This window comes from Callospermophilus lateralis, chromosome 5, assembly GCF_048772815.1.
Source record: "Callospermophilus lateralis isolate mCalLat2 chromosome 5, mCalLat2.hap1, whole genome shotgun sequence".
In the NCBI taxonomy this organism is placed as follows: domain Eukaryota; kingdom Metazoa; phylum Chordata; class Mammalia; order Rodentia; family Sciuridae; genus Callospermophilus; species Callospermophilus lateralis.
The window spans coordinates 90645341-90672768 of record NC_135309.1 but is presented as its reverse complement, the minus strand read 5'-3'; the positions used below and the strand labels follow the sequence as shown (position 1 = coordinate 90672768).

Genomic DNA, 27428 nt, shown 5'->3' with positions numbered 1-27428 from the left:
TCCTTCCTTCCTTCCTTCCTTCTCCTCCCTCACTCCCTCCTCTCTCTCTCTCTCTCTCCACCCTACTCCTTTCTGTTTATGTGGTGCTGAGGATGGAACCCAGTGCCTCACACATGCTAGGAAGTGCTCTACCACTGAGCTATACCCCAATCCTATCTGATGCTTTTAAAGGCATTCCATGTCCCCAACCCCCAGATATCAAATATCACTGGTGCTCTACAATCATTATGGCAAATAAAATTCTCTCACAAGTCTCTTAAACACTAAGAGGCAACACTGTCTTCTCCCTAGGTGAGCATCATTGCCTGACTGCAAGTGTATACACATTTTGTCTTAGGAACACATACAAATTACTGAAGATATCAAAGAGTTTTATTTATGTGTGACAATATCTATTAAAATTTAGCATTTTAGGAATTGTAAAACATTTAAAACTTGTTAATTCGCTAAAAATTACAATAATAAGTTGATGTCATGGTAACATGGGAGTGATCAGACATTAGGTAGCCTTTCAAAAACTTCACTGTACACTCATGAGAGTGAAAAATGCAAATAATATCTTGATTTTGACTTTACAAAAAATGTCTTGGGGAATTCCCAAAGGTTTCTGGACTTCTGAATAAACACTAAGAGCAATGAAAACAGATAAAGCCCAACATAAATATGGGGTTATTTCACTTGGAATCTAGAACTAGATGCAAAATAATATTTGTAGACTTCTGTGTAACTAGATGCATTCTTGATCCCTAAAATTTAGCCATCTTGATACATGCTGGGGAACTTGAAATTCATGATAGAAGAACGGGAAGTGAAATTAAACTGATGAGAAAATAGAAAAGAAAGAAGAGGAAGACTAAAGGATCTATAAAATAAGGAAAATCCATGAGAAAAATATGCCTGAGCTCATCAGAGCTTAGACAAATTATGGTCAAAACATAAAAATCTTCACTTTCAATTCATTTTAAAACAAAAATATATAAGAGATTTGTTGTAAGCTTAGACAAAAAAAGTTGTTTGGTCTAAAATGATTATAAAAAGAGTATAAGCTCCCTTGTTTTTGTAAGCTTTCCTAGAAACTTTAGGACCTATAGTATTTTTTGTCTATTCTTTGATTTCCCTTATATAGTAATTTTAAAATCTAAATAAAATGTTGGGTGTAAAGTGAGGGGGCAGCATCCGTCAGACAGTGTGTAATCAATGTCTGTTACCTGCTCTTTTATGCTGGGTACTGAGGATGGCTTTGAGTACCCCTTCTAACTACCTTCTAGGTCTCTTCCTGAACTATTGAGGCCATGAAGCCCAAAGTGACATTTCCAGAGTCCTTTGCAGCTAGGGATACAGTATATCCCCTTCTAGTTAAATTTTCTAGTAATTTGGATCCAAACCTTGGTCATTACTTCCATTGCCAACTCCTATAATTACCCTTTCTCATGACAGATCTTTGGATAATTGGCAAGAAATTATATTCCCCCAATGTTTTCCTTTCTGCAATACAAGATAGTTGGTAGCTTTAGAGGAAAGATCTGGATCAGCATGCCTACTCTGCATTTTATGAGTTGGTATGTGCATGTGTGTGTGTGAGAGTGTGTGTGTGTGTGTGTGTGTGTGTGTGTGTGTGTATGCATGCTTGGGTACTGACTAGACAAGTTATTTAATCTATACCTCATTTTTTCAAATGTATAAAGTGGGCATAGTATTTGTTCACATTGTTGTGAGATTGGTTGTGATTATCTTTATACCGAGCTCGGGGTTAGATCTGTCATGTGACAAGGGCTCAATAAATTTTAATTGCTATTATTATTGTTATCATTATCATTATACTTAAGGTATTCTCAATTGACTTGGTTCTAAAACAGTAGACATTCCAGTTGAAAATATATTCTGGTTAGTCGTTCTTTAAAGGGCAGTTTTTATATCTGGATTCCTACCCTTGCACTATTGTCTTAAAAGTCTAAAATAAAGAATTATTCTAAATATTTCATTTTATTCATTGTAACAAATTGATGTATATATAATTCACTCTCATAAACCTTAAACTCAACTCAAAACCTAAAGCCTTCTCCAATATTTTCTACTCTTTTCTCTTTTTTTTTCTAAGAGGGAGGGAGGGGGAGAGAGAGAAAGAGAGAGAGAGAGAGAGAGAGAGAGAATTTTTAATATTTATTTTTTAGTTTTCGGCCAACACAACATCTTTATTTGTATGTGGTATTGAGGATCAAACCCGGGCTGCACGCATGCCAGGCGAGCTCGCTACCTCTTGAGCCACATTCCCAGCCCTAATATTTTCTACTCTTAAAGCAAGTCATCTTGTTTTTTACCCATGCAAGTCTTGAGATTTATATTTTTCAACATTTGTCTTATTGAATAAAGCTAATTTAGGCTGATGTAATACATATACATATATATATGTATATGTATATGTATATAGATCTAATAGTTTATATTCGTAATATATCATATCCATCTGTAATGTATGTTATTTACATATTACATGGTTTGTCATATATAGTTAATAATATATTATATTAATGTGTGTTATACATGTATATAAATATAAAATACTGATACATAAACACAATATGTCTTAGTCTCATATAAAAGAATTTCATAAGAAAGAAGTCAATTATCTCTTCAAAGCCATTAATAAATACAGTAAACAATTTATACCAAGGACAGAGTCCTGAATCCTTCTATTTAGCATCCCCATTGACATCACTCCTTTAATCATTCTTTAGCCTTACTGTTCAGTCATTTATGATTCTAACTATACTGTTATATATCCCTGTAATAAGATTTTTTTAAAATCCTTTTTAAATGCAGATCTCTGTTTGCATCAGAATTTCCCTGATCATGTTCAAGGAAATATGCTGCTTATTTACACAACTACATTGTAATAGAATGAAATAAAAAGAATAGTTTTTAAAAAATGATTGTAGCATCTCGAAGCATTTCTTTAAGCACTGAGTGAAATCCTGGAGCTAGCCCCTTCAAGCCAAATCAGCAATTCTCTATTTCTTTACTCAAAGGATCATTTTGTAATCTAAGTTCCACAGAACTCGATTAATTATTTTATAGTATTTCTCTTTCCCTCATTTCCCATTGATAGTAGGACCACCACTTTCTCAGCCCATAGTCCTTCACCTCTAGAGCATATCAAACCCAATTATTAATCTCTTTTGTCATCCCACCTATTCTTCCAGAGCGGTATCTTCTAGCCATGTGACCTGCATATGAATGACACATGATTTCTGTAATTCCCTTTAAAACACTGGTTCAGACTCAGGCCTTACCGTCCCTTGTGCTAAATTATAATTTTCATTCTCATTTTCACAAATATTTGATATCGACTATTTGGTTTAGAAGATTACTTTTGCATTTCTATAACTAGAATATGATTAGCTTTTAAAATGCAATTACTAAAAGGAGGAAACTTTTATTTCTAATGTAAGTTATAGTGACATAAAAGAAGAGCAATAAGTTTGCTCTTTGTGATTTTTTGGCTTTGTCTCATTCTTAAGAAAGAGATTTATAGAGCATTAATACATGTATCATGCATGTATGTATATATAATACTATTTTCTAAACTAGATATATTGTGATAGGAGTGTCAGGTGTTAGATATTTTTGATGCATTATTAATGGGATAAAATGTCTTCTCAGAGTGTATAGGCTGCTTAAAAACCTTCTACTGTGTAATTATTAAAAAGCAAATGGGGAAAACATTGGCTTATATAATGGAAATAAAACATATTTTTTTGCTTGGGAAATTTTCCATATTTTGTGTTAACACTTAGAATTTTTGTTTCAAGTAATATAATTTTAAGATATTAAGATAACAGAGTTAAAAAATTAAGAGTATCTGCACATATCTTGCTTTTATTTGGTAATTTTTTTATCCTTGATAATTCACAAATATGAGGACTCATGCTATTTTTCACATAGTCCATTCATTGGAACTATATAGAATGTAAAGGCCATATATTTTCTTCCAACACAGGTTTTAAATAAGGATCATAAAATGTAAGGCTAGATCTATCAGACACCATCATATTATTAAATATGATAATGACAATTGAAGGATCATGTTATTAAAAATTCAATCTGCTATAATCCTATAAGAGAAGCACTTAGCTACTACTTTCAATAGAGCAATTGTATTCTGCAGGCCACTTGAAGCAACAATTGCATATATCTTATGAGATTTGCTAGAGGAACACACAAAAAGTTATTTTTTTTAAAAGTACAATATCTTGTCTATGTTATATGTATGTGCTTGGTATTTCTCCAACTTTATATAAAACTTTCCAAGAGCAGACTTGCCTTTTTTCTGTACAGCTGCCTTTTCATTTTCTTTCTCTGAATAGACCCATAATGTTCAGGGAAAATACCAAGAATAATAAATCCCAATCTCTGTATAAAATATACCTTCATGACACACTCAAGCTGGAAATCACAGGAACCAATAAAATGCAGGCAGCCTACTGATAATGAGGTCAGAAATACAAATAAATTTACTTTTAATGAAGACTGGAGGCACAGTAATCAAAGTGTTAAAATTCATTTCATGCATATCTCATTTGCTTCTTAGCTGATATTTACCACGCAATTCTGTGAGAAAGTAGAGGCCTAAGATGCTCCAGATAAATGGCTCAATTAATTGTACAGAGGTAGACCTCTTTGAGCTGAGCCAGAGCTGTGAGCTCTTTATTAAAAGCACTATTCTGTAGCCCCTAACCTTGTTCCTTGACTCCTCTCTGGTTTCCAATTTAAACAAGTCCCCATGCGGCCCGCTCTAAAGGGCTTTGTCTCCCTGTCATTGTTAAGAGAGCTGAGGCATCCTGGAAGTGTGAAATCAGACCTCATGAGTTGAACGGTTCCCCAGGGAACGCCGGACTGCGCAGAAGGTCAAAGTCATGGGCCGGACCATCTAAAAGTGTCTGATCGCCGGTCTGTGACACAGCAAGTTGGGGGTGGGGGCTAGACTGAAGAGGACTGAAATTGAACACATCTTAATTAAAGCCCACAGACAGCAAAACAAAATGTTTTCCAGGCAGCCTGTCAAATGGGGCTTAAATTTAGCTCTGCTAATGAATCTGAGCTGCTAACTGTTATTTCTTAAGATAATAAGACTCTCACGAAAGCTGATAAAAAAAAAAAAAAGAAAAACTGTAGCATGTCTTTTTCTGCTGTTTTGTTACTTAAATATTTTCCAACAATGAAGACAGTTTTCCAAAAGGAAAACATGGGGAAAGTCTATGCAAATAAAGGGGTAGTAAACATCTCTCTTAATAACTAGTAGGTTTCCAGACAACAGGGTTGGTGTGTTGCAAGTCTTTGTGTATAGCCTTGTTTTAGGGGGCGGAAAAAAACCCTCTCATTTAATGGGACAATTTCAGTGACAGTTTCCACTAATTGTAAAATTCTTTCTCTCTCACTTTTTCTTTTCCTTTTCCTCTATTGTTTCCTGGAAGAGATGGTGCATTAATTTGTGAGATCAATTCACCTGGTGTGGAAAGTTTTATATCATTGTACCTTTTAGTACAGTGAAAAGGTAGGGCATCTTTTGAAGGGGTTTCACAGTTCTCCCATATTATTGTTTCTGAAACTGAGTTGTCTCCCTGGGGAGGCTATGACCTCTTCCTTAGGAGCTCAAACATACATACACACACACACACACACACACACACACACACACAAAACCCAGGGGGAAATGAAGGGGAGGGGCTGAGGAGAAGAACTCTTTTCTCTTTCTTCTCTTAGAACTTGAAAGAACCAATAGGCTAGGTCTAAATACTCTGCAAAGAAAGCCTCACTCAATTTAGAAGACTTGAAATGTTCAGTTGAAAGCAGAAATTAGGCCCTGCTCAAGGAAAAGAATAATTAGAAGCTAGAAAAGACAAATTACAACATGAACCGTTTCCCAGTACCCCCCCAACCCCCATTCCTTTTTCCCTCATTGTCCTTTCTATTCTCACAATCCATCCAGTTCTAAGGAACATGTGATTTAGTGGAGAGAATCTTCCCCAGTGAACACAGGGCCAGACAGTCTCTAGGTTTTTTGCTTTGATAGTGCAGAAAGACATTAACCTTTTCGCTGGTTAGTTGAAAGGTAAGTAAGTTGTACTGAGCGGTATTTCTCTGTTACTCCAACTTTTTCCCTCACGAAGAATTTAGCAGACCAACTTTTCAAACCGGAGTGCCACTTTCTCAGGCTGTGAAAGGCTGCCCACAATTTGACTGAAATTTCAATCCACTCTTGTGCCTTGCTCAATGCATGTGTATGTGTGGGAGTTGTAAATTGAGGCCTTAACCACCAGAGTTAATCTCTTTTTAAAATCTGTATTAACCTTAATGATTTGAAGTGCACTGTCCAACACTGGGCTATTGAGACGGAAGAAAAAACTACCCTCGACTATCAACAGTTTATTAGGGGCTTAACTGAAGTGACCTACTGTAGTAGTGTTCAGCTGAACAAGGCTATAGGCTTTTTGTGGAAAGGGAAAGAATTGAGGGTTTCATTAAAAAGTAATTTGTGCTTTATACTCACTCATTCAAAGAGAGTCTCAATTGCTCTTTATTCACACAGAGTTAATACAGTATCACAATGTTTCTCAATGAATGTGTTGTAACAAAAGAAAAATTTTACATTTTGAAAGGGAAAAATTCTTTGTGACTTCAGTAAGATTGATGGCTACTTAAAAGATTACAGAATCTCTCACATTAAACGATGGAATATAAAAATTAATTTTTTTTGCTTAAACAATGAAAGTTTAACTTTATGTCCAGAACATTGAAAATATTTTAAAAATTGGGCAAAATTAGTCAAATATAAGTTTGTCTTGTTGGAATGGTCTAGAAAAAAGTGCTCTGAAGCCAAATGTCTTATAATAATACCTTCATTTGTACTGAGTCAGAAAATATTCTTGGCTTAACTCGGAAAATTATCCGTGATTTTAAAATCTCCCCTCTCCATCTAAACACTTATAAATGGATACTTATTTGAAGATTTGAAGACAGCACTATTCATTCAATTCCCTCTTTTCAAACTATTACTTAATATTGTATAGAGCTTGACTATTATTAACCATTGAGATGTACATCACATCTTTAAAGTTCTTCTTTGAATGAATAAGAGATAAACTACAGAGCTTACTTGTACCTCAAATTAACTGACAAAGGGGGTTGCACACACACACTCACACACAATCAGGACACACACACATACACACACACATATACACAATCTTTTCAGAAGAAAAGATTATTTTTAATATTGGTGGTGCAGCAGACATTTCTTACTTAAATACATGGTCCTCAATTTTTTGCCACCATCACAAATGTCATAAACCACAAAAGTTCCAAGAGTGAGCAAGGTCAAAGACTGAATTATCCTTTTGCCCCTGAATAGTTCAACATCTCTCTTGTTCAATTCAGAGCCCATTAGATTATAAGGTCACCATGGAATGAGAATCATTAGATTTATATCCCTAAAACTGGAGAAAAAAAAAATGGGGACTTTGTTATTTAGTATTCCCCAAATTAATGTTCATTTTATCAAATCAAAATCATGTCTCATTGAATCCCTAGAGGAAAGGCTATTGTTATTCACATCGATTTACATAGAACCATTAGGAAAGAAATATCTCTATTTTTTTCCAGCTTTGAAAGAACATGTACTTTAACTTCCATAGTGGCATACAGGCCAACTAGGTTAACATAGTTTGCATATTCATGAAGTTTTAAAATCAAAGACAGCTTCTTTCTAAGAGAAGAAAAACCTACACAATAGTACTCAGCTTGAATAATGGACAGGTAGCTAAGTGTTTGAAGTAAATGGCACTTGAATTTTTCTATAAGATATTGGTTTCCCAGATTAATCTGATTATAACCATACCAGAAATAAAATTCATAAGAGAGAAAATGAATAAACTTAACATTCACTAATTGTTTAGCACAAGGAGCCAAGTCAGCATACATGCAGACAGATTTCCAAACTATCCTTTCTCCCACTGTTTTTAGCTACACCTAGTTTGAAAAATTTTGACAGTTCTTATTTATCTTCTTAGTCACAAATGAGCTGATAATTACTTCTTTAGAGAAACTATAAATTCCCAACATTTTTACTTTATCATATAATAAATAGTCACTTGATAATATGCAAGTAGTAAAACTTAAAAATATTGCTCTTTTGGATGAAACATGCTACTTTAGTTTGAAGGTAGTTATCTTTTAATTTTTTGATTTTGTTGAATGAATTACTGAAGGACACAATGATTTGCAGACCCTTGGATGGTAAGAAAAATATACTTCTCTCTTTCAAATAAGTCTGATACCTTTTGCATGTTATCGTGCTAATCATTCATAATGGTAAGAATAGTTAAGTGGCCAAGGTTGGGCTTGATCTTGCAATCCTCCTTCCTCAGTCTCCCAGGTAGTTGGTAGGCATATGCCACCACATTTTGGCAAGCCTATGCCATGGTTAAACACTTCAAACAATCATGATGTTTAGTTTAGATCCAGAATGATCTATGGGATATGTTAAGAAATTTGGACAACTAGGAGATTGAAGGAGCAACATAAATATTCAAGAGTCCATAGTAATTATTAAGCACTACTCATCTAAACTTCTTAGAGACCTGTGCAACAGATTTCATGCATGTGTACATTATAAGTATTTGATTATGGGGGAAGCCGATATTCTCTGAGAGAAGAAAATTCAGCATTATTTCAATATACTAAAATGACAATATCTGGAAAATTATTTATAATACATTGATTAAACTTTGGGGAGGGCAACAATTCAAAAGTTATTTTGCTTTTATTGTTTATTTTTAATATATTACCCTGTCTTCAAAAAACAGAATTAGTATAAAAATTAGAAGTATAAAAATCATGGGGCTGGTTGGGGGGCTGGGAATATAGCTCAGCTGGTAGAGTGCTTGCCTTGTGTGCACAAGGCCCTGGGTTCAATCCCCACTACCAAAAGAAAAAAAAAAATCAAGGGGTTGGAAAATCTTTGTTAAGATCAACCCTGAATTTTTATATTTAAATTAGTTACTCTGACAATCCACTCAGGTAAAATGAAGAGTTGGAATATTCAGTGGTGTAGCTCTTGGATACTGCCCCACATGTGCCATAGGAGAATTACATCCTTTCTTACCTGTGACATCAGCAGCCATCAAACCTTCTGCTCTGATGACTTTCACCTGGAGAAATCCCACATCTTTTAGGTTGTGGAATATCCTCAGCGGGCTCTGAAAGACCCCAAGATTGTTATTAGAAAAGAAAACTCCTAAGGAGTCTCAGAGAGTGTGCTAAGAAAATACTAAGTTTTGTGGATATCCTGGGATATTCCCCAGAGGGTCAAAAGTTCATTTATCTTTCTCCAATACAAATTACCCTTTCATCATCATGAATGTACATACACTCAAAATTATGTAGCTAATTATCGCTCTATAAGTAGATTTTCTGAAAGAATAAAAGATCACATTTATTCCCCATAAGTAATTATCAATAAATGGTGAACAACAAATTATAGAAAAAATGTCTACTTTTTTTTTTTTCTCTCAATGCCCTCCATCAAAACACTCCAAGAAATCTTTCATCTGTAGAGATGATGGTTTGAAGACTAAGGATTCCTAATAGTAGTGAGTCTTTAAGTTGTTGGTCATATAACACATGGGGCACAAGCAAAAATGTCAACTCTAAATTAATTAATTTTTCTATTAATTTCTTCTTGGTATCTTTTAGAAACTGCATGTACTAGATTAAGGATAAATTAAAGACTGTTTACTGATGTTTAATTCAAAAGACAGTGTAGTTCTATAAATCTTTTAGGGAGAAGGCATGATATTTTAAACTAAATAAAATTGATGACTTGAAAATTAATTCAAAAGGAGTAGTTTTTTCTTAAACCTATAGTTTTACTTGGTAGCATACGTATGGCAATTTTGATAGAAGAATCAAATGATAACAGTTATTTTGCTTCCTAAGTTTATAATTGTGATTTTTTTAATAAGCACAGTACTTGCAGAAATTAAAAGCAGGAAACCAACTCAACAATTCAGAAGTCTAATTAATGGGCACAAATACTCTGAAAATAAAATGAAACTCTAGAACACCTAAATGCATTTATTGATTTACACTTCATAGCGTTTTTCCTATGGCGAGGTCAGCTTTTCTACTCAGCATCAAAGGCACTTCTTTATCATCATCTTTAAAATGTTTCATGACCAGGGAGCATAACACACTTTTGCATAATAAAGTTATCTATTAAAATGTTGCTAGAGTAAAAAGCGTCCCCATTATTGTATTACCAATGTGAGAATACTGACAAGCCCAAAGCTTCCTGTGATATGAACTTTATCAGTCCCCTATGACTAGTCATTGTTTACACTAAAGATATGCCCTTGGTACCCTGAGAGGAGGAAATACAGATCTATCTGTAATCTCATAGCCTAACTTTTTAAAAACCATGTTAGCACAAGGATTAACTCTTAATTTTTTATTGTCTTTAAACAGTTGTTTATCACCAAAAGTCTGTTTACAATACCCAGATGACACAGTTTAGTAAAAAGGTACTTCTCTTTCCATTTAAATTCTCATAAATTAAGGGTTTTAATAGTGGGGGTTTTAGACAGCAGTACTGTAATTCCAAGGTTTGTAGGCACGTTGTGCTTCTACAGTAACAATCAAGTTTGGGAAGCTTCTTATCTGAGAAGTTAACTAATGCAATAAACCAGACAAATCCTCTACCCTAATGATGGTTTGATAGTTTTATCAAAAGGTTCCAGTACTTATAATTTTTCAGAAGCAATTTTAACCAAGTTTCATCATGACTAAAACAAATATCATCAGTCCCCATGTCTGAGAACCATTTCATTCTGGTAATCTCATTCCACAGACACCCTGTCTTCTGATGCTTCTTCAGCTCTGATGTTCTGCTTCCCATTTGGAGGGGTAATTATTGTTTGATGGTTTCATTTTTCCAAGTCAGCTGACGCCCAGTAATTTATTGCAAATTTCAACTGTTTTAGGCCACTGATGCACAGATATTATTATAATAAGAACTCAAAAAAGCAAATAAATACAACAGTTTAAAAATATAACTTAAAGTAATACTTCATCAAGAGATATTTCTGTCTTGTTATTTATAGTTATTTTAGAAGGCCTCAAAACCTAGATGGCTTCTGAAGCCAGAAATTTCCATAGCAGAGGAATCTATGATTTGCTGTGAATCCTTTCAGCCCTCAATAGATGGGAAAAGATTGAAATGCTCTGGAGAGGAGTCCTCTTTATTTTTTTAATGAAAGGCTGTATAATATATTTTCTCTATGGCTGCAGCAGCTGTCAGGGAGAGCATCTCAGTTCAGCTCTATTACGGGAGAGGCAATACCCCAGCCTATGGCATCGAGATGCTCTGAGGGGCCAGAGCTGATTGACAGCTTGTCACCGTGACGTCTTATTCCATCTCTGTTATGGAGAAAATTAATGTCACACCACCAGCCTTATGACTCGCTGTCATCTTAGAACCGCTCACCTTTTATCAATGCTCTAAATAACATTTCAAGCCCATCGTCTCACGGTGGACAATCCGGTCAAGGGACATTAAATCAGATGACTGTGAAATGTCATAATAAAAATGGAATGCTAACAACTTCTTCTCTAAACTAGCTGCTCTGGTTTTTAAACTGTGACAAGGGGGAGCAAGGGTTCAGCATACCCGTTCTGAGAAGGTCATACAATCGCTCTTGGTCTACTACCCATTACTACCCGCCCCCTATTGACCTTCCCTCCCTCCCTCCCCCACAAAAGAAGAAAAAAAAAAAAAAAAAGAAAAATGGAATTAGCCATCTTTTCAGAATGTGGTGATCAAATAATGGCTCACATAGGAATGTCTGTTTAATTTGTGAGACTTCAATGTTTAGCAATGAACAGCTAAACAACAGCAAAGGAAAGATTTTTCAAGGGCTGTTTCGTATGAGAGTCGGGGAAGTTAATTTACTTTTCTGCACACAACTAATGCCAAATCAAATACTTAAGTTTAACCTTAACTTTTAAAAACATACATGTCCTTACAAGAAAACAAATAATTCTCCAACATGTAACATCCTTTATATGTTTCTCCAAAACAAGGGATATTTTAGACATGATACAGCATCCATTCATTTCAAAATACATATAATAAAAAAGGAACACACCACAGCCTTAAAATATCGATCTTTGTCCCTGTATTGCTATGAGCAATTATAGCACATATGCTATACTGATAGTATAGTTTCTTAGCAAGTAAGTCTCTAGAGGGAGGAATAGGCCTGTGCCTGAAGTTCAAGGCTATGAAAAAGTATATTAAAATATGGTTCACTTTCTAATATATTCAGCAGAATATAAGCTGAAAACTCACTGGAACATCCAAATAATATTTTAAAATTTACTGAAATAAGTAGGGGTTGAAAGAAGATGGGCAACAAATACTCAAGTTCTGAATGAAAGGAAGTCCATGCAGCAAAGAAAAATTAGATCAATAATAGATGGATTACTTCTAATTACCTGAACAGAAGTATCACCTCCATATAAAGGATAATAACATTGTAATCCATTAACTACAGTATTATAATGCCTAGAAGAATTTTTATATTAATATACCAATTAATTTCTTTATAGTAGTTTTAACTCATAGAGTTCACTTTTGGTAACAATATGTTTTGGTACATACCAATAGTGAAATAATTTTCATAATTGCAATTATATATTAGAAGATGCCACATAATACCTTAAGCTTTTAGGTGGCTTAAAAATACATACTATTTAGCCTTGCTAAGTCACCTCTATTAAACTGTTTATGATAACACCATTGGTGGATGAGTTGAACAAGCATTAGCAGACAGCTGATTCAGTGGAGATAGCCAGAATAAATTTGCTGAAGCGCACATCCTGCTAATCTGTTTGAAGAATATTGTAGAGCATTAGTACCAGCACTTCATGTTATCTGCACAGCCTGATAAGGTACATCTTTATTAAATTCGGTTATTGAAAGGATGTCAGTCAGCAAATAGGAATATATTTTTTAAAAGCCATTCTTTGTTAGTCAGAGCTTGGTTTCATGGCTGAGTGTCTAGAGGAGACTTCTAAACACCTGGCAGCATTGTACAATACAAGCTTTGTAATTTTAAGTGGAAGCTTTTCTCCTCAGCTTCATGGGTACTGAGGCATTTACTTTTCCAAGCTTCCATTGAGAAAGAACGGTGGAGTAAGAGCTCCCCTCTCTGTTGATTCAATAAAACTACACAGTGGGAAATGCACCATGGGAGGTTGCTGGGAAATAAAAAGATTTGGTTGCAAATGTTTGGGTTTGGTAAGATTTGTGGAGGGTAGTTATTTTGGTGGCTCACTATTCTACCTTCTCACTCCATATTTGATCAAAGGGAAGGAAGTTCCCTTTTAATTGCACTTAATTTAAAAAAATTAAAGGAAAGAAGTGAGGCTTTTCTAAGGCATTGAAAATAAAAATCACTTCTGTGAATACTCTCTAGTTTACCAAGCTTCTAATTAATGCAAGTGCCATTAACCCCATTTTCAAACTCAGAAAAACCAGGAAATCATAATTGCAACTCTACAGAGTCAATGAGTTAATTTAAAAGTAATGTTTGTGTAAACTTGACTTTATGATAAGATTCTCTGCATGATAAAATCACTGAGCAGAATCCAGAACTTGCTCTGGAGTTATTCTGGAGAAGACTGAGGGTCTAGACATGGGTGGGTAAAAGACATGAGTGGGTAAAGCAAGTGCTCCTGCAAAGTCTGTGTGGCATTTGTATGTGTCCAGTGTTTTGCTTTTGCTGAACCTTCCATAAGACAACTTATCAGAAATACATCTATCACTCAGGGTACATTGTTTACAACCTCATCTAGTCACATGTGACTCCAGAAGGAGGAGAGTTACATACGTACATATCTCTTTAATATCTCCTCCCGCTCTTTCTGGTCCTCCAGGGAGTTGACGGAGAGGTCAGAGATACTGACTGTGGCAGAGGCTGTCAGAGTGACGAGCAGCACCAGGTGTCCCTCACCCTCTTCCAGCTGCAACTCCAACTTGTGTGTCTGTTCCCTACTGAGGGACGACAGGTCGACCTGGCACCTAGAAACAAATGTTTTGAATCAGCAAGTGGCTTTTTTGCCACATCAAACAGCAGAAGTGAGGGCTGCTCAGAGGTATGTGAAAAGTGAATCAATAGAAATATTATCTGGCCCACTGAAAGAAAACATTTTTCATGTTAGCTGACATTCTTCAGAAAATTCAGATCCTGGTTATCTTAGGGTCTGTAATTGCTCACTTCCTATAAGACATCCAGAAAAGTAGTTTTCTGAAATTGGATTATTATCCATTGTAACCCTATTCAGAAATGGTGAGGACTTCCCATCCCTAGGTGACCTAGGAACTGGGTTGAAGGGTCTTTGCTTCCAGAAGGACTGACATAAAGGGTCTAGGGAAGCACAAGTCTGAGTTTTGTGTCACTTTCAAAACAAGGTGTATTTTCCCCCTCATTCATAAATGTTACTAAGTAGTGAATAATAAACATACTATAGTGGTGCCATAATCCCCTGAAACACTCTACCCCAAGTGTTAGGACTTCACGGGGTTCTATAACTTGGCATCTCATGCTTTATTTGCCATTCTCAGAGCTGAACACCGTGCAAACCCTTTTCATAAAAATGTCACTTGATTTGGAAGAAACAGATAATATGGTGACCATAAGTTCTAATAACCAGAGAAAAAAATGTGGCAGTCATGAATAAATGGCATTTAAAACTAGAAATAGCCAATGATAAGAACAAACAGGGTTCAAGTGTTATAAACACAGTGGTCAGCAATCAGGGCCAGATGAAATTCTCATTCTTTGGTTTTTGTTTGTTTGTTTGTTTTTTGGTACCAGGGATTGAATACAGGGGTCCTCAACCACTGAGCCACATCTCCATACCTATGCTGTAATTTATTTAAAGACAGGGTCTCACTGAATTGCTTAGCGCTTAGCTTTTTACTGAGGCTGGCTTTGAACTCGCCATCCTCCTGCCTCAGCCTCCCAAGCCACTGGGATTACTGGCACACGCCACCATGCCTGGCTCTTATTCCTTTTTCATTCCTCACTCTCTTTGTTCATTATTGTTCCACTTTTAAATTAAATGTCGAGTAACTGATCCTCAAAACTTCTAATGGGGTTTAAACATCTGCTTAATGTGAATGATTTTAGAAACAGACCCAAAATCAGACATTAATTTTTGCATATCACTTAATTTGAAGGATGGCTGTGTCTAGACACAATCGGAAGGAAAGCAACCTAACTATAAGAAATGAAAACCAACAGTAAGGCCCTCATCAATGCTAGGAAGTCTGTGTGTGCTAAATGCTCACTGTATTGAGAAAGCAAGAAGTTAGATGCCAGGAAATGCGAATAAATCATTCAGGGTCACTCCAGGTGAATTGGGTTGGTGCGAAATAATCACACAGACAGAATACCCTTTTTCTCTGGGCTCAGCGACGGCTCCTGTGCTCCAGCATCCACAAGGGAGGCAATGAAGGATGACAAAAGAGGGAGGAGCACATTCTGAAGCCCTTTTATTGAGGGGAACACACTCCAGAAAGTTCCACCCTAAATGAGGCAAGGGGTCAAGTTTCAGGGGGTTGAGTCTAGCCTAGTGATGTCTTGTGGTCAGCAGACTGACTGACATCTTGGAAGGCAACGCCCATCTCATTGGGTAACGCCCACACCCAGAGCTGCACCTCCCTTACTGAGCAGGGGCAAGTTCACATGGATTGCAGAGGGTGCAGTGCCACTCCAGTATCTCTTTACTCCAGACTTAAAGACATGTGCTTAGCTTCTGTTCAGGGTGGCCCCCTACAGAGTTTTGTGAAATCAGAAAAACACCCTCTTAAAACTAGCATTTACATAGAAAACCTCTTTGTTTCTTCTAATACAACATTGATTTCAAAATAATCTATGCTGTCTCTTAAAAATTTCAAGAATGATAAAAATACATCAAATGCCTTATCTAATATTTTTATTCAAATTAGAATAAGTTCATATCAAGAACAACAAATTGAGGGTAAAAAATATAACTGAAAAATAACCACTCTATTCTCTAATAAAAAGGAAAGACATGAATATGGTTTTTTAGAGTTTTTTCCAATACTGGGCACAATGCCTGTGGCCTGTAATTGGTTGAATGGCAGTGAATCTCTGGCTTGGATCAGGAATGTAATACCAGAGAATCAAACTGGAATTGTAATGCAGACAGTACTTTTCACTGGTTACGGTTGGTATCCAGAAGGGTCTTCCCTGGGCTTTGTTTTTTCTTTTCTTTTTACACTCACATTGATCATGTATTCATTTTCCATGTTCCTTCTTTACTTACTTTTACATGCCACTGCCTTGCTCTTAAAAATGTCTGGACAACTTCTGGAGAATTTCCTTCTGTGCCTGTCACTTTGCACTGGTTGTGCAGATGTGGGCTTATGTTTCATTTACATCAGACTCATTACACACAATGCTCTAGAGCTGGGGAAGGTGCTGTAAGATTACTTGCTTCAGGAGTTGCAAACTGGAAACTGGAATCTGATGTATAAATGGGTTGTTTTTGCTAGTAGTGCACTAATTAAAGTTCTGAATCTAACACAGTAATTTTAAATTCAGGGCAAATGCCCTCTGAATTAGTTACTGTCCTCACTACTGCCTATTAGTTACAGCTGGCTATTCACTAAATTACTCTACCTGGTTCCAACAGACATAAGGATTTGTGATCCCTGTGCGCTTTAGTTTGTCAATGAGGAAAACTGAGGGCCAGAGAGGTTAGAAGGGATTAATAGAGATCCACAACAGAACCAACAGAATGTCAACAGAACCAGAACCTATAACTCTGGAATCCAAGATCTAGTCTTAAGCCACTGTGCATCCCAAGAGAAAAGTGTGCTGCTAGCAGTGGTTCTTAGAGTTGGTAATACCTTTATTTGTTTTTAAATAGAAAAAATTATCTTAATTTCCAAGTATATAAAATTATGTTGTTTTATTCTAATTTATATATATGAATTAAATATATATTTTATTCTAATTTATATATACGCATATATATATAAATTAGGGAAGCAGGCTATAAGTTAAACTTTTATAAGATTATTAAGAAAATTTTGCACATTAAAGTTTTAAAACTAAGAAACTAATAAAATTTAAATTAATGATATAAATTTATAGGGAATATTATGCTTTTCCATAGCAAATAAAATTTCAATATTGAGTATACTCTCAGAAAGGTTTCCTCTCAAGTCCTGTCCTACCTGTAGTGTCACACAATTCTGACTAATAATTCTAATGCGGAGAGTACTATTTACACCAAGAGAAAAGAGAATATGAAATGACTTCAAGTTTCTTTGTGCTAGTTGAGGTTATTCAAACCTGCTATTTGTCTAAAATTTGTTTAGGAATGAGAAGCCATTTTAAATAAAGCGTCACCTATAATTAGGCAAAATAACTCAAGGATAAAGTCCGTATTGCAGCTTCACTGATGAATAGCAAATCAAATTATTGCTGGAACTGGGCAGAGACAAAGAATTTGCCATCCTCTTGTAGATTTGGAATAAATATGTACAAAGATGCAACCCTTGTGACACAGTCTATTGCCCTGTGGATGGACGTGGCAGTAATCATTGTGGGGCAGTCTTCAATATTTGGCTCACCTGTGCTATTATGTCCTGCAGAAGGGAAGATTCACTGTAATTTGGCTATAGAAATACTAAGTGGCCATCCAGATGATGCAGTAGAGGCACATATTAATGGCTTTACATTGATATTAAAATGAAAATGCAAAATTGAAAAAGCAATGATGTAATTTCATGAACTCCAAAAATACCTTCAGAGAATAGAGCCCAGATCAAAATCCCTTGGTTCTAGCCCTCCATTTTCCACTAATTAGTTGTATGACCTTTTAAAAGACAACTAACTTATCCTCTTGCATTTCACTTTTATCATCTGCAATTATGAGTTAATTGAATAGATGAACTTTAAAATTTTCAAAAAAATCCCACAATTTTTTATAACTATGTTTACACTTGCTACATCTTCCTTCTCTGAAATTTCACAAATCAAATAACTAAGAGAGCAAGTTTATCTTATAGGCAACGTATTGCCTATTCTTCAAATGTATTACTAAAAAAAATCTGAATGTTGGTGTAAGAAGTAACCCGATCTAATTTAATTTCAAATTGCATTACAAGAAGCACCATTCTTCCATGGTGATCTTAGAAGTATACCATATCTTAGTGAAAGTGTGAAAAAACTGGCTGTAGATTCTCCTCTTTGATTCAAAGAGCAAGTCCCCTACATCTACCTGTTTTATATTGGAAGTTGCACATGTGAGATTTGAAAATATACCTAACATCTTATGCAACTCTCTAGGTTCTCCGGAAGCTATGTATCCTGGGCTCTCAGCTGCTTGCTTTGCCTCCACTGCTCCTTTGGCTATCTCTCCAAAGATTCACTATAGTTTGGCTATGGAAATACTAAGTGATCATCCAGATGATGTGCCATCATCAATTGGTCATCCACCACCATGACCTATGCTTGGATTCTCATTAGTCTTCTAGTATAGGTGGTTATTCTTTCTCTTGCCCAAAGTGGGCAGGGCCCTCCTTTAGGATACTACTGTGCTCCAGGCCTAGCTGCCACATGCGAGAAGTTTCTGTTTTCCAAAGCCACTTCTGTACTTTTTGATGCAAAAACCACACTGTGTAAATGAGATCTGGCTCCCAGATCAACTGTCAATGAAGCTGGATGAGAACAATGCATAAATTGTCTCTTTGTGGGGCGAACTTAGATCAATGGAATAGAAGATGGAAAGGAAACTTCCATGCCATCTTTTTCTCATGAACTGTTCCAAAACATGATTCTATATTACCTGGACCATACATGGCCAGGTGTATAATGTTAAGCAACAAGCTGTGTCTCTGAAATACAGGAAACAGTGACAGTCTAGTAACATATTATTGTGTGTTGCTTCCTAGTCTTCCCTGACTGGGGATCTTTATCTCTCACTGAGCACTGCCACCTAATCATTTCTTTAAGTTCTGTTTGGCAAAAATCATTGACAGAGTTCACCCCTCTCAGTTATGGATGTTTAAGACCCAACCTGACCACATCCCTCCCCTGGCCTCCTACCCTCTATGAAATATCCTTGGAAGTCAATAGTGCCCTCCACGAACCACCATTAATTGTGTATCATTTGTGCATGCATCTATATGACTTGTCATTCCAGATGGCTTATAATTCTCACATTTCCTGCAAGGGCTCACCGTTTCTTTGTGTTTCCATGAGGCAACCTTCTGCCTGAGATGATGCATCTACCTGTCTTTGCTTGACTAATTTTTACCAATTCTCATTAAAGCAAAATTCAGTTGTTTATCTAAAACACTTTAAGGGCAAGAAAAATGTCTTATTCTCAGTATCTAGCACAGGACCTGAAATAAAATTGGTGCCTTGTATATTAAAAAAGTACTTATGAATGAATGGAGGTTCAGAGAGGCCAAAAATTTACCCATGGTGACAGTGTTTGACAGTGGCAGGGCAGGCGTAGTGCATACAGTGCTTGTTCTACCACTTCTCTATCATTTCCCTAGAAAATGATCTGATTTCTTTCTAATACTCATTCTACTCACTCATTCATTAATTCATTTACTAACATTTTAATAAATACCTAGCTATCTGGTCCTCTGTTGGATTTTGAGAATTTGTTCCCTTCTAGCCCTTTAGTCTTTCAGAACATTATTTTCGGGACTACCACAGACTGTGTGTTTTTGAAGAAAGCTATTTGGCTTCAGAATACTGAAGTTTAATGAAACTTGATTATTTATTTGTGTTGTGATATTAAGCTAGTTATTTATATTCTTTGTGTATTAGGTTTCATCATTTACCAAACTGAAGATTTTTAAAACTCCCTTCTCTTTACATAGAGGTGTAAGAACACAAGAATAATAGATTAAAATGTCTTTGAAAGTTTTAAGTGCTATCTCAATATACTATCTGGTTATATTATCATACTTGCCTTAGTTTTATATTACAAACTTTAAACTATGTATACCAAAACAAACTCTTCAATTAACCATTCAACCAAACAATAGAATAATCAAGAAAGTAGCAACAACACTGAAGAAGTTTTTAAAGCTACTTTGCCTCATTCTAGAAATGAGGAAATTAGGGCTGAGAGAAACAGCAATGTCAAGAGGTTAAACCGTGTTTCCTGACTTCCATATCTAAACTCAAACTTCTTTGTATTAAAGAAAAGCATAATAAAAAAAGAAAAGAAAGAAAAAATAAAGCCTACATACATTTGGATTATTTAACCACATGAAAGGAATATTAGTAATCTTTGCAAATGACATTTTCCCCTCTAAGAGTTGAAGGGGAAAAATCTGAGTTCTCATCTCTTTATCTTTTCCCTTGCCTTTCCTTCGGCCATCACTAAACCAGTGACCAACATTTCTTTCCAGATACAGCAGTCCCTTGATGAGCACCCTGGGTATATAGGAATGAATCCCCAGGGGTGCAGGAAGTAAATTTTGGAACTCTTTGGAATTATTTTTCATTTAGAAATAAGACAGATTTCAAGCTTCATAGAGACTTAACATATGCATTAACACAGGTGGCCCTATTCTGAAGGTGTCACCCTGGCCTACAATATTTCAAGGGAGGAGTAGGAGCTGCAGGACACCAAGGAGTTGACAGGGGCACCCTTCTGTGCTCACTTCCGTTCACTGAATTGCAATTCACACATGCCCTGTTAAGTGGATTTACGGATTATATAATCTGGTTCTAACTAAACTAATCCTTGCAAAATGGACAATTGGCTTTAAAAGATCCCAGCAAAAGAACTGTGGATTGAAGATAATGCTAATTGAACATGCACAAGTGAACAGCAATGATAAACAAGAATCTGCAAAGCTAACACTTCCACTCCTACTCAAGCTCCTATTAGCCACGTTAGGATTCACAAAACACTGGTGGTACAATCAAATCTAGCAAGACCTCAGCTCAAACAATCTAAAATTATCAAGGAGAATATTTGCAATAGAAATTCATACCTATGCTCTTGACAATGGAATTCTGAGTGTATTTTATGTCTTAAAGTACTAACTAATGGTCTTTTGAAGCCATTATGATTAGCAAGATGTTTAAAATGAAACTTTCAGAATAGAAAGACAAGCCTCCATAGATTTTCTTCAAGGGAGTGGATTTTAAAAACATAATATTTTACATAATTTTTAACCAAATTTAACAATAAATTTCATGAAGCTCGTCGAAATTTCATATATGTGAACTACTTTACACTAGATAACAAAGAATACATAATGTAATATAGAATCTTATAAGTTAGTATTACACATTTACCTCCTTGGAATATTTGCATTTTAAATAATTCACCACATAACTGCTAAAGTGTTTTCAAGTTCATGATTATGCAGAAGTTTTACACCATCTCTGACATTACAAAATGATAAATGCTGTTATTACCTTTTTGTTGTCAGAAGTTGCCACTTTTTCAATTGTCTTTGGGGAGATTGCTTTATCAGAACATGCTCTGCAAACTTGTAAAATTCCCAATTCATTGACTTGAAGGTAAAGCATTTAATAATTTCTGGTGCACAGAAATTATCTTGGAAACTTTGTCCATTATTACAGAAACATTGTGATGAATACAAATTTTATAAGAAAACCTTCAGAAGAAAAATAGTAACTCATGAAAAAAGGGATTAAAATATATCCAGTGTAGGTTGAGTTCATGAAAAACCAAAGCAAAAATCAATGACACTCTCTAGTCTTTCTTTATTTAAATGTTGTTTATCTCCCTAATGAACTGTCCACTCAAACCCACATAAGAAAAATGTAGAATATAATGATTTCATAAACAAAGACTCTTTTATTTTAGAATTTTCTGACTAGCTGTCTTTGTGCTTTCAAATTAATAATGAAGCAGAATCATTCTTGTTCTTTTTTTTATTATTAGTTGTCTTGTTCTTATTTATGTAGGAAGTAAAAGATCACGGTAGTTTAGGTGTCACAAATAAGAAATGTTCAAAATCAGAATCTCTGGAGTGTCAAATGCACAAATGCAATGACCTTCAACCTTAAAAAAAGCACTAGTTTGTTTAAGATTCAAAATCAAAGGATATTTTCCTCAGCTTCTCACACTAAACCTGAAAACACATTCAAGTACACCTATACATCCATATTTTCTTCACCTCAGCTTTATATACAGAGCCACAGATTTATTTTTATGGCTGTAGAATTGGAAAGCATTTGTCCATCTTGCCAACCAAAATGCAGGTGATAACTTGCCAATTTAGAGTAAGTTTTTCTTATATATTATTTAATAAAAATTTGTTGAAATTAAGTTCTATACTCCAGCTTACATTTGTTAGTACTTTGTTGCATTGGGCAGCACCAAAGCTTAGTCCCTGATAACAACACAACAAATAGAGTCAGTAGCAATCCACGAACTTAAAATATATGTACCCCAAGTCAATGCCACTGTAAAGATAAACATGTATTTCCACACTAATAAATAATGTTGTATATCTTCTGTGTTGGGTTGCAAATAACTCTAACTAAATAAAATTGCATGACATGGGATTTACATACTCTGTACATTCATAAAAATAACTTGTTCTCTGACAGCACCCATTCTTGGCAATTTACCACAGCTGTCAGCAGCCAATTTGTTCAGATTACTGCTCTGCATAAAAATGTAACAATCATGAGGATTTATTAGCTGATTATTTTAAAGGTGGCAGTCCATCTTGCCAACCAAAATGCAGGTGATCAGAAAGTTAAATAATTACCTGAAGATTAACATTATTTCACCTTCACTTGAAATTTGTAGTTCAGCAACAGGTAATATTTTTTTTTTTCAAACTTTGCAATATAGTGTACATCTCCTAAGTCAGTTTACTCTGACTACTTGGCATCTTATTAAGCACATAAAGGCTTCAGGAGAACATGATGAATACAAGAATGGTAAAATGAAGGTGAACTTTAGAAGCAAGAGACCTGTGTCTGAGTCTCAATTAATCCGGTAACTTAATAACTGACCAACCTTTTAATCAACTTTGGCTTCACTATTTGCATCTGTAAAATTGGTAAAATACAGACCACACTGTTTACCTCCTGATATTGTGTTAATGTTTGGAATAATGCCTTACAAGTTGTAAAGCAATTTATTATTATTATTATTATTATTATTATTTCTTTCCAAGCATGGTAAATTTATTTTTGTGTAAAATTTAACAACCAAATGTCATTAACTTCTATATATCATGAAAATGAGTTGTGAAAACTCTTAACAAATTAGGTATGAAAGAAACATACCTCAACATAATAAAAGCCATATATAACAAGTCCACAGTTAATATCATATTGAATGGGGAAACACCAAAAGATATCTGAGATCTGGAATAAGACAATGATGCCCACTTTCAACAATTTTATTCAACAATTTTACTTAAGACTGTAAGTCTTAGCCAGAGTAATCTGGCAAGAGAAAGAAATAGAAGGCATCCAAATTGGAAAGAAGGAAGTCAAATTTTCACCCTTTGTAGATGATATATCTTATATATGGAAAATCCCAAAGACTCCACCAAAAAAACTATTAGAAAAATAAATGAATTCATCACATTTGCAGGTTACAAAGTCAAACGCACAAAAATCAGTAATGTTGTTATATGCTAACCAAGTTATCTGAAAAAGAAATCAATAAAATAATCCAATTTACAATAGTTTAAAAAGTAAAATACCTAGGAATGAATTAAACCAAAGAGGTAAAAGGTCTTTACAATTAAAACTATCAAACTTTGATGAAAGACACCAAAGATAAAAAATACAAAAATGTAGAAAGACATCTGTGTTCATGGATTGAAAGAATCAACTTTGTTAAAATATCCATACTTCCCAAAGTAATTTATGAATTCAGTGTAATTTCTATCAAAATACCAATATTCTTTATAGAACTAGAAAAAATAATTCTAAAATTTATCCAGAACCACTCAATCCCCACATAGCCAAAGCAATCTTAAGCAACAAACAAACAAATAAATAAAAAGGAGGTATTACAATGACTTAAAAATAGAGTACAAAGCCATAGTAATTAAAACAGTATGGTATTGACATAAAAACAGACCTAGACCAATGGAAGAGAATAGAGATCCTAAAATAAACTGATTCATCTGGAGCTAACTGACCTTCAACAAAGGTGCCACAGTAGAGAAAATACAATCTTTTTAATAAATAATTTTGGGAAAACTGAATTTCTACATGCAGAAGGATAAAACCAGACCTTTGTCACATTATACATATGAGAGTTGACTCAAAACAGAAGGTGTTAATATCCAGACTACATAAGAAACTAAAAAACTCAATAATGTTCTTGTGGTTGTCATCATCATCATATCCAATTCAAATGGGCAATATGCCTAAATAGAACTCTGTAGACATTTAGCAAAATAAGACATACAAATGGCTAACAGGTATGTGAGAAAATGCTCAACATCACTGATCATCAGGGAAAGGTAAATCGAAACCATGATGAGTTATCATTTCGCCTCTACAAGAATGGCTACTGTTAAAAAGACCAAAGATAGTGAGTGCTGTTAGAACGTAGAGAATAGGAATCCTTGCGCACCACTGGTAGGAATGTGAATTACCACTCTCATTATGGAAAACAATATGGAGCTTCCTCAAAAAATTAACAATTGAACAACCACACAATCCAGCAATCTTACTCCTGGATTTATACCCAAAAGAAATGAAATAAGTATGTCAGATAGGCAACTGCATTCTTATGTGTACTATGGCACTATTCACGATAGCCAAGAAATAGAAGCAACTTTAGTGTCCATGAAATGATGAATGGACAAATAAATGTGGAACATTTATGCAACAGAATTACATTCATTCACAAAATGGACGAAATCCTGTCATTTATGACAACATGGATGGAATTGGAAGTTATTGTGCCAGGTGAAATAATCCAAGCACAGAAAGATAAGTAGTGCATGATCTCTCTAATATATGGAATCTGAAGAGTTGATCTCATAGAAGTTGAGAAAAATCGTAGTTTCCAGAGGCTGGTAAGAGTAGGAGGGTGGGAGGAATAGGGAAAGGTTGGTCAGTAGGTGCTATGTTATAGTTAGATAGCAGCAAGCAGTGCTGGTGTGCTATAGTGACTGTAGATAATGAAGTGTATAATTTTAAAAATTCTATAAGAAAGGATTTTGAAGATCTATACCACCAAGAAATGCTAAATGAGGAGGTAGATAGGTTCACTTTGAATTAAACAATGATATATACATTGAAACATAATGAAGTACCCCCAAATATGTACAATTTTTGTATCAATTGAAACATGTTATGATAAAAGTATCTTGATAATGTATGGGTTGTGTTCACCCCCAATATAACAATTCAGTAATTTCAAGTATTTTTCAGACACATTTATGCTTTAATTCATTCTTCTCTTTTGTATTATATCTACACATATCTCCACAATCAAACTGAAAATTTATATCTTCCACTAAGTTATGTTGTTTTAATAGCCATTTCTTTCATGCCCAGTGTCAGATCAATTTTTTTAGGGGGGCGGGGAATGAAGTCATAACTTCCAGTATTAAATTAAGCTACAGGAATTTAAAATTAAAATCCAGGAAATAATAAATATTATTATGTTCCTATTATGTGCCAGATTTTTATCTAGGTATTGAGTGAATAAAAAACTAAAAAAATCCCTGCCCTCATGGAGCTTACATTCTAGTGAGGGGAAATAAATGATAAAATAAATAAGTGAGATGTACAGTATACCAAATGGTGGCTACTTCTACGGAGAAAAACAGAGCAGGGAAGGAGAAAGGGGGTTTTGATTTTAAACAGACTTGGTATGGATGCTTCCTTGACATGATATTGTACACAGATCTTAAGAAGGTAAAAAGCAAGGAAGACAGGTATCTGAAGTAAGAGTGGTACAGAGGGAAAGTTATGGGGTCGGGAGTGTCTGGTGTGCTCAAAGAACAGCACAGAGTCTAGTGCAGCTGGGAGAGAGCAGAGGGCAGGAGAGGCAGATTGGGAGAAATGTTCAAAGTAGAGGAGTAACAGGAACAGATCATGTGGAGCATCATAGGACTCTGTGAGAACTTCTGCTTTACACAGATTAGGATGGGAAACAAGTAAAGGATTCTGAACATAGGAGTTAAATTATTTCATTTGTTTTTTAAAAATATTACTCTGGATGCTTCATTGGAAATAGAGTGTTATGGAAGGGGAAGGGTGGAAAGAAGAACCGAGGCTTTTTCTATTGTCCATGTGAAAGCTAACGTTGCCTCAACTAGAATCATAATGGTAGAGGTGATGGAAAGTAGTTACTGTAGTTTGGATCTTGAATGTCTTCCAAAAGTCTTTGTGTTGAAGGCCTGTAACCAGTCAAAACAACTTTTCTCTTTGTAAAGTTGATTATCTCAGGTGTTTGTGGCAGGTGATAGTGGCAGAAAGCTAACAGTTGTAAATTTCAAATATGTTTTGAAGGAAAAGTTAGCAAGTTGCTGATGGCTTTGATGAGAGTGAGAGAAAAGGAGTAAAACACGACTATAATATTTTTTATGTTAACAACTAACATAGGAAAGAAGACAGATTTAGGGGCTGGGGACCAGAAACTTAGCTATGTATATGCTAAATTGGAGACATCTGTTGGACATTCAAGTGGCAATATCAAGCAGGGAGTTGGATATAGGAACCTGGAGTTGAGAGAAAAGTTTTGAAGTGGACCTGCACATTGATAGTTGTCAACCTATAGGTCATGTGAAAAGCAACAGAATGGATAAAGGGTAGGCAGAAATGATGCCCAAGGCCTGAGCTCTGAGGCTCTCCAGAACTACAGCATGAGGGAGACAAGGAAAAAAATCAGTGAGGGAAACTAAGAAGGGACATGCAATGAGGGAAGAGGAAAAAGAAGAGAATGAGGCCTCCTGGAAGCCAGGTAAAAATGTTTCAAGGAAACTTATCAGCCAAATGTAGCACAGGTGCTGGGTAGGAAAGAGGAAGGTTGAAAACTGGCCATTGGATTAAACATCTTGTCATTCAGAGGTGACCCTGGCAGGAGCAGTTGTTGGGAGTTTAAATGGGTTTAAATGGGAATGTAAGGGATAATGTTTACTGTTAAAATACTTGTGAAAATTGCTTCAACACTCCAGATTTGAAAATGGCCATTATGTCTATGCCTGTGCTCTTGTGTCTGTGGTCTAAAACTTTTGAGCTCAAATTGCTTTCAGAGGCAGTTACATTTGGCATATGTTAAAAATTGGAATTACTTGTCTTTCTCTGGACTTCACAAAACTTTCTTAAAATTCT

At 35.2% G+C, this 27428-nt stretch overlaps 1 protein-coding gene across 1 annotated transcript in view; it reads right to left on the bottom strand.

Annotated features, from left to right (window-relative positions):
* Nucleotides 1-27428, bottom strand: part of Mctp1 (multiple C2 and transmembrane domain containing 1) — a 509148-nt gene that overhangs the window by 161108 nt on the left and 320612 nt on the right. The window contains exons 11-12 of the mRNA XM_077109389.1: nt 13951-14137; nt 9161-9254 (exon numbers count right to left, since the gene is read on the bottom strand). Of these exons, the coding sequence (XP_076965504.1) occupies nt 9161-9254; nt 13951-14137 (281 nt within the window). The remainder of the gene's footprint in view (nt 1-9160; nt 9255-13950; nt 14138-27428) is intronic.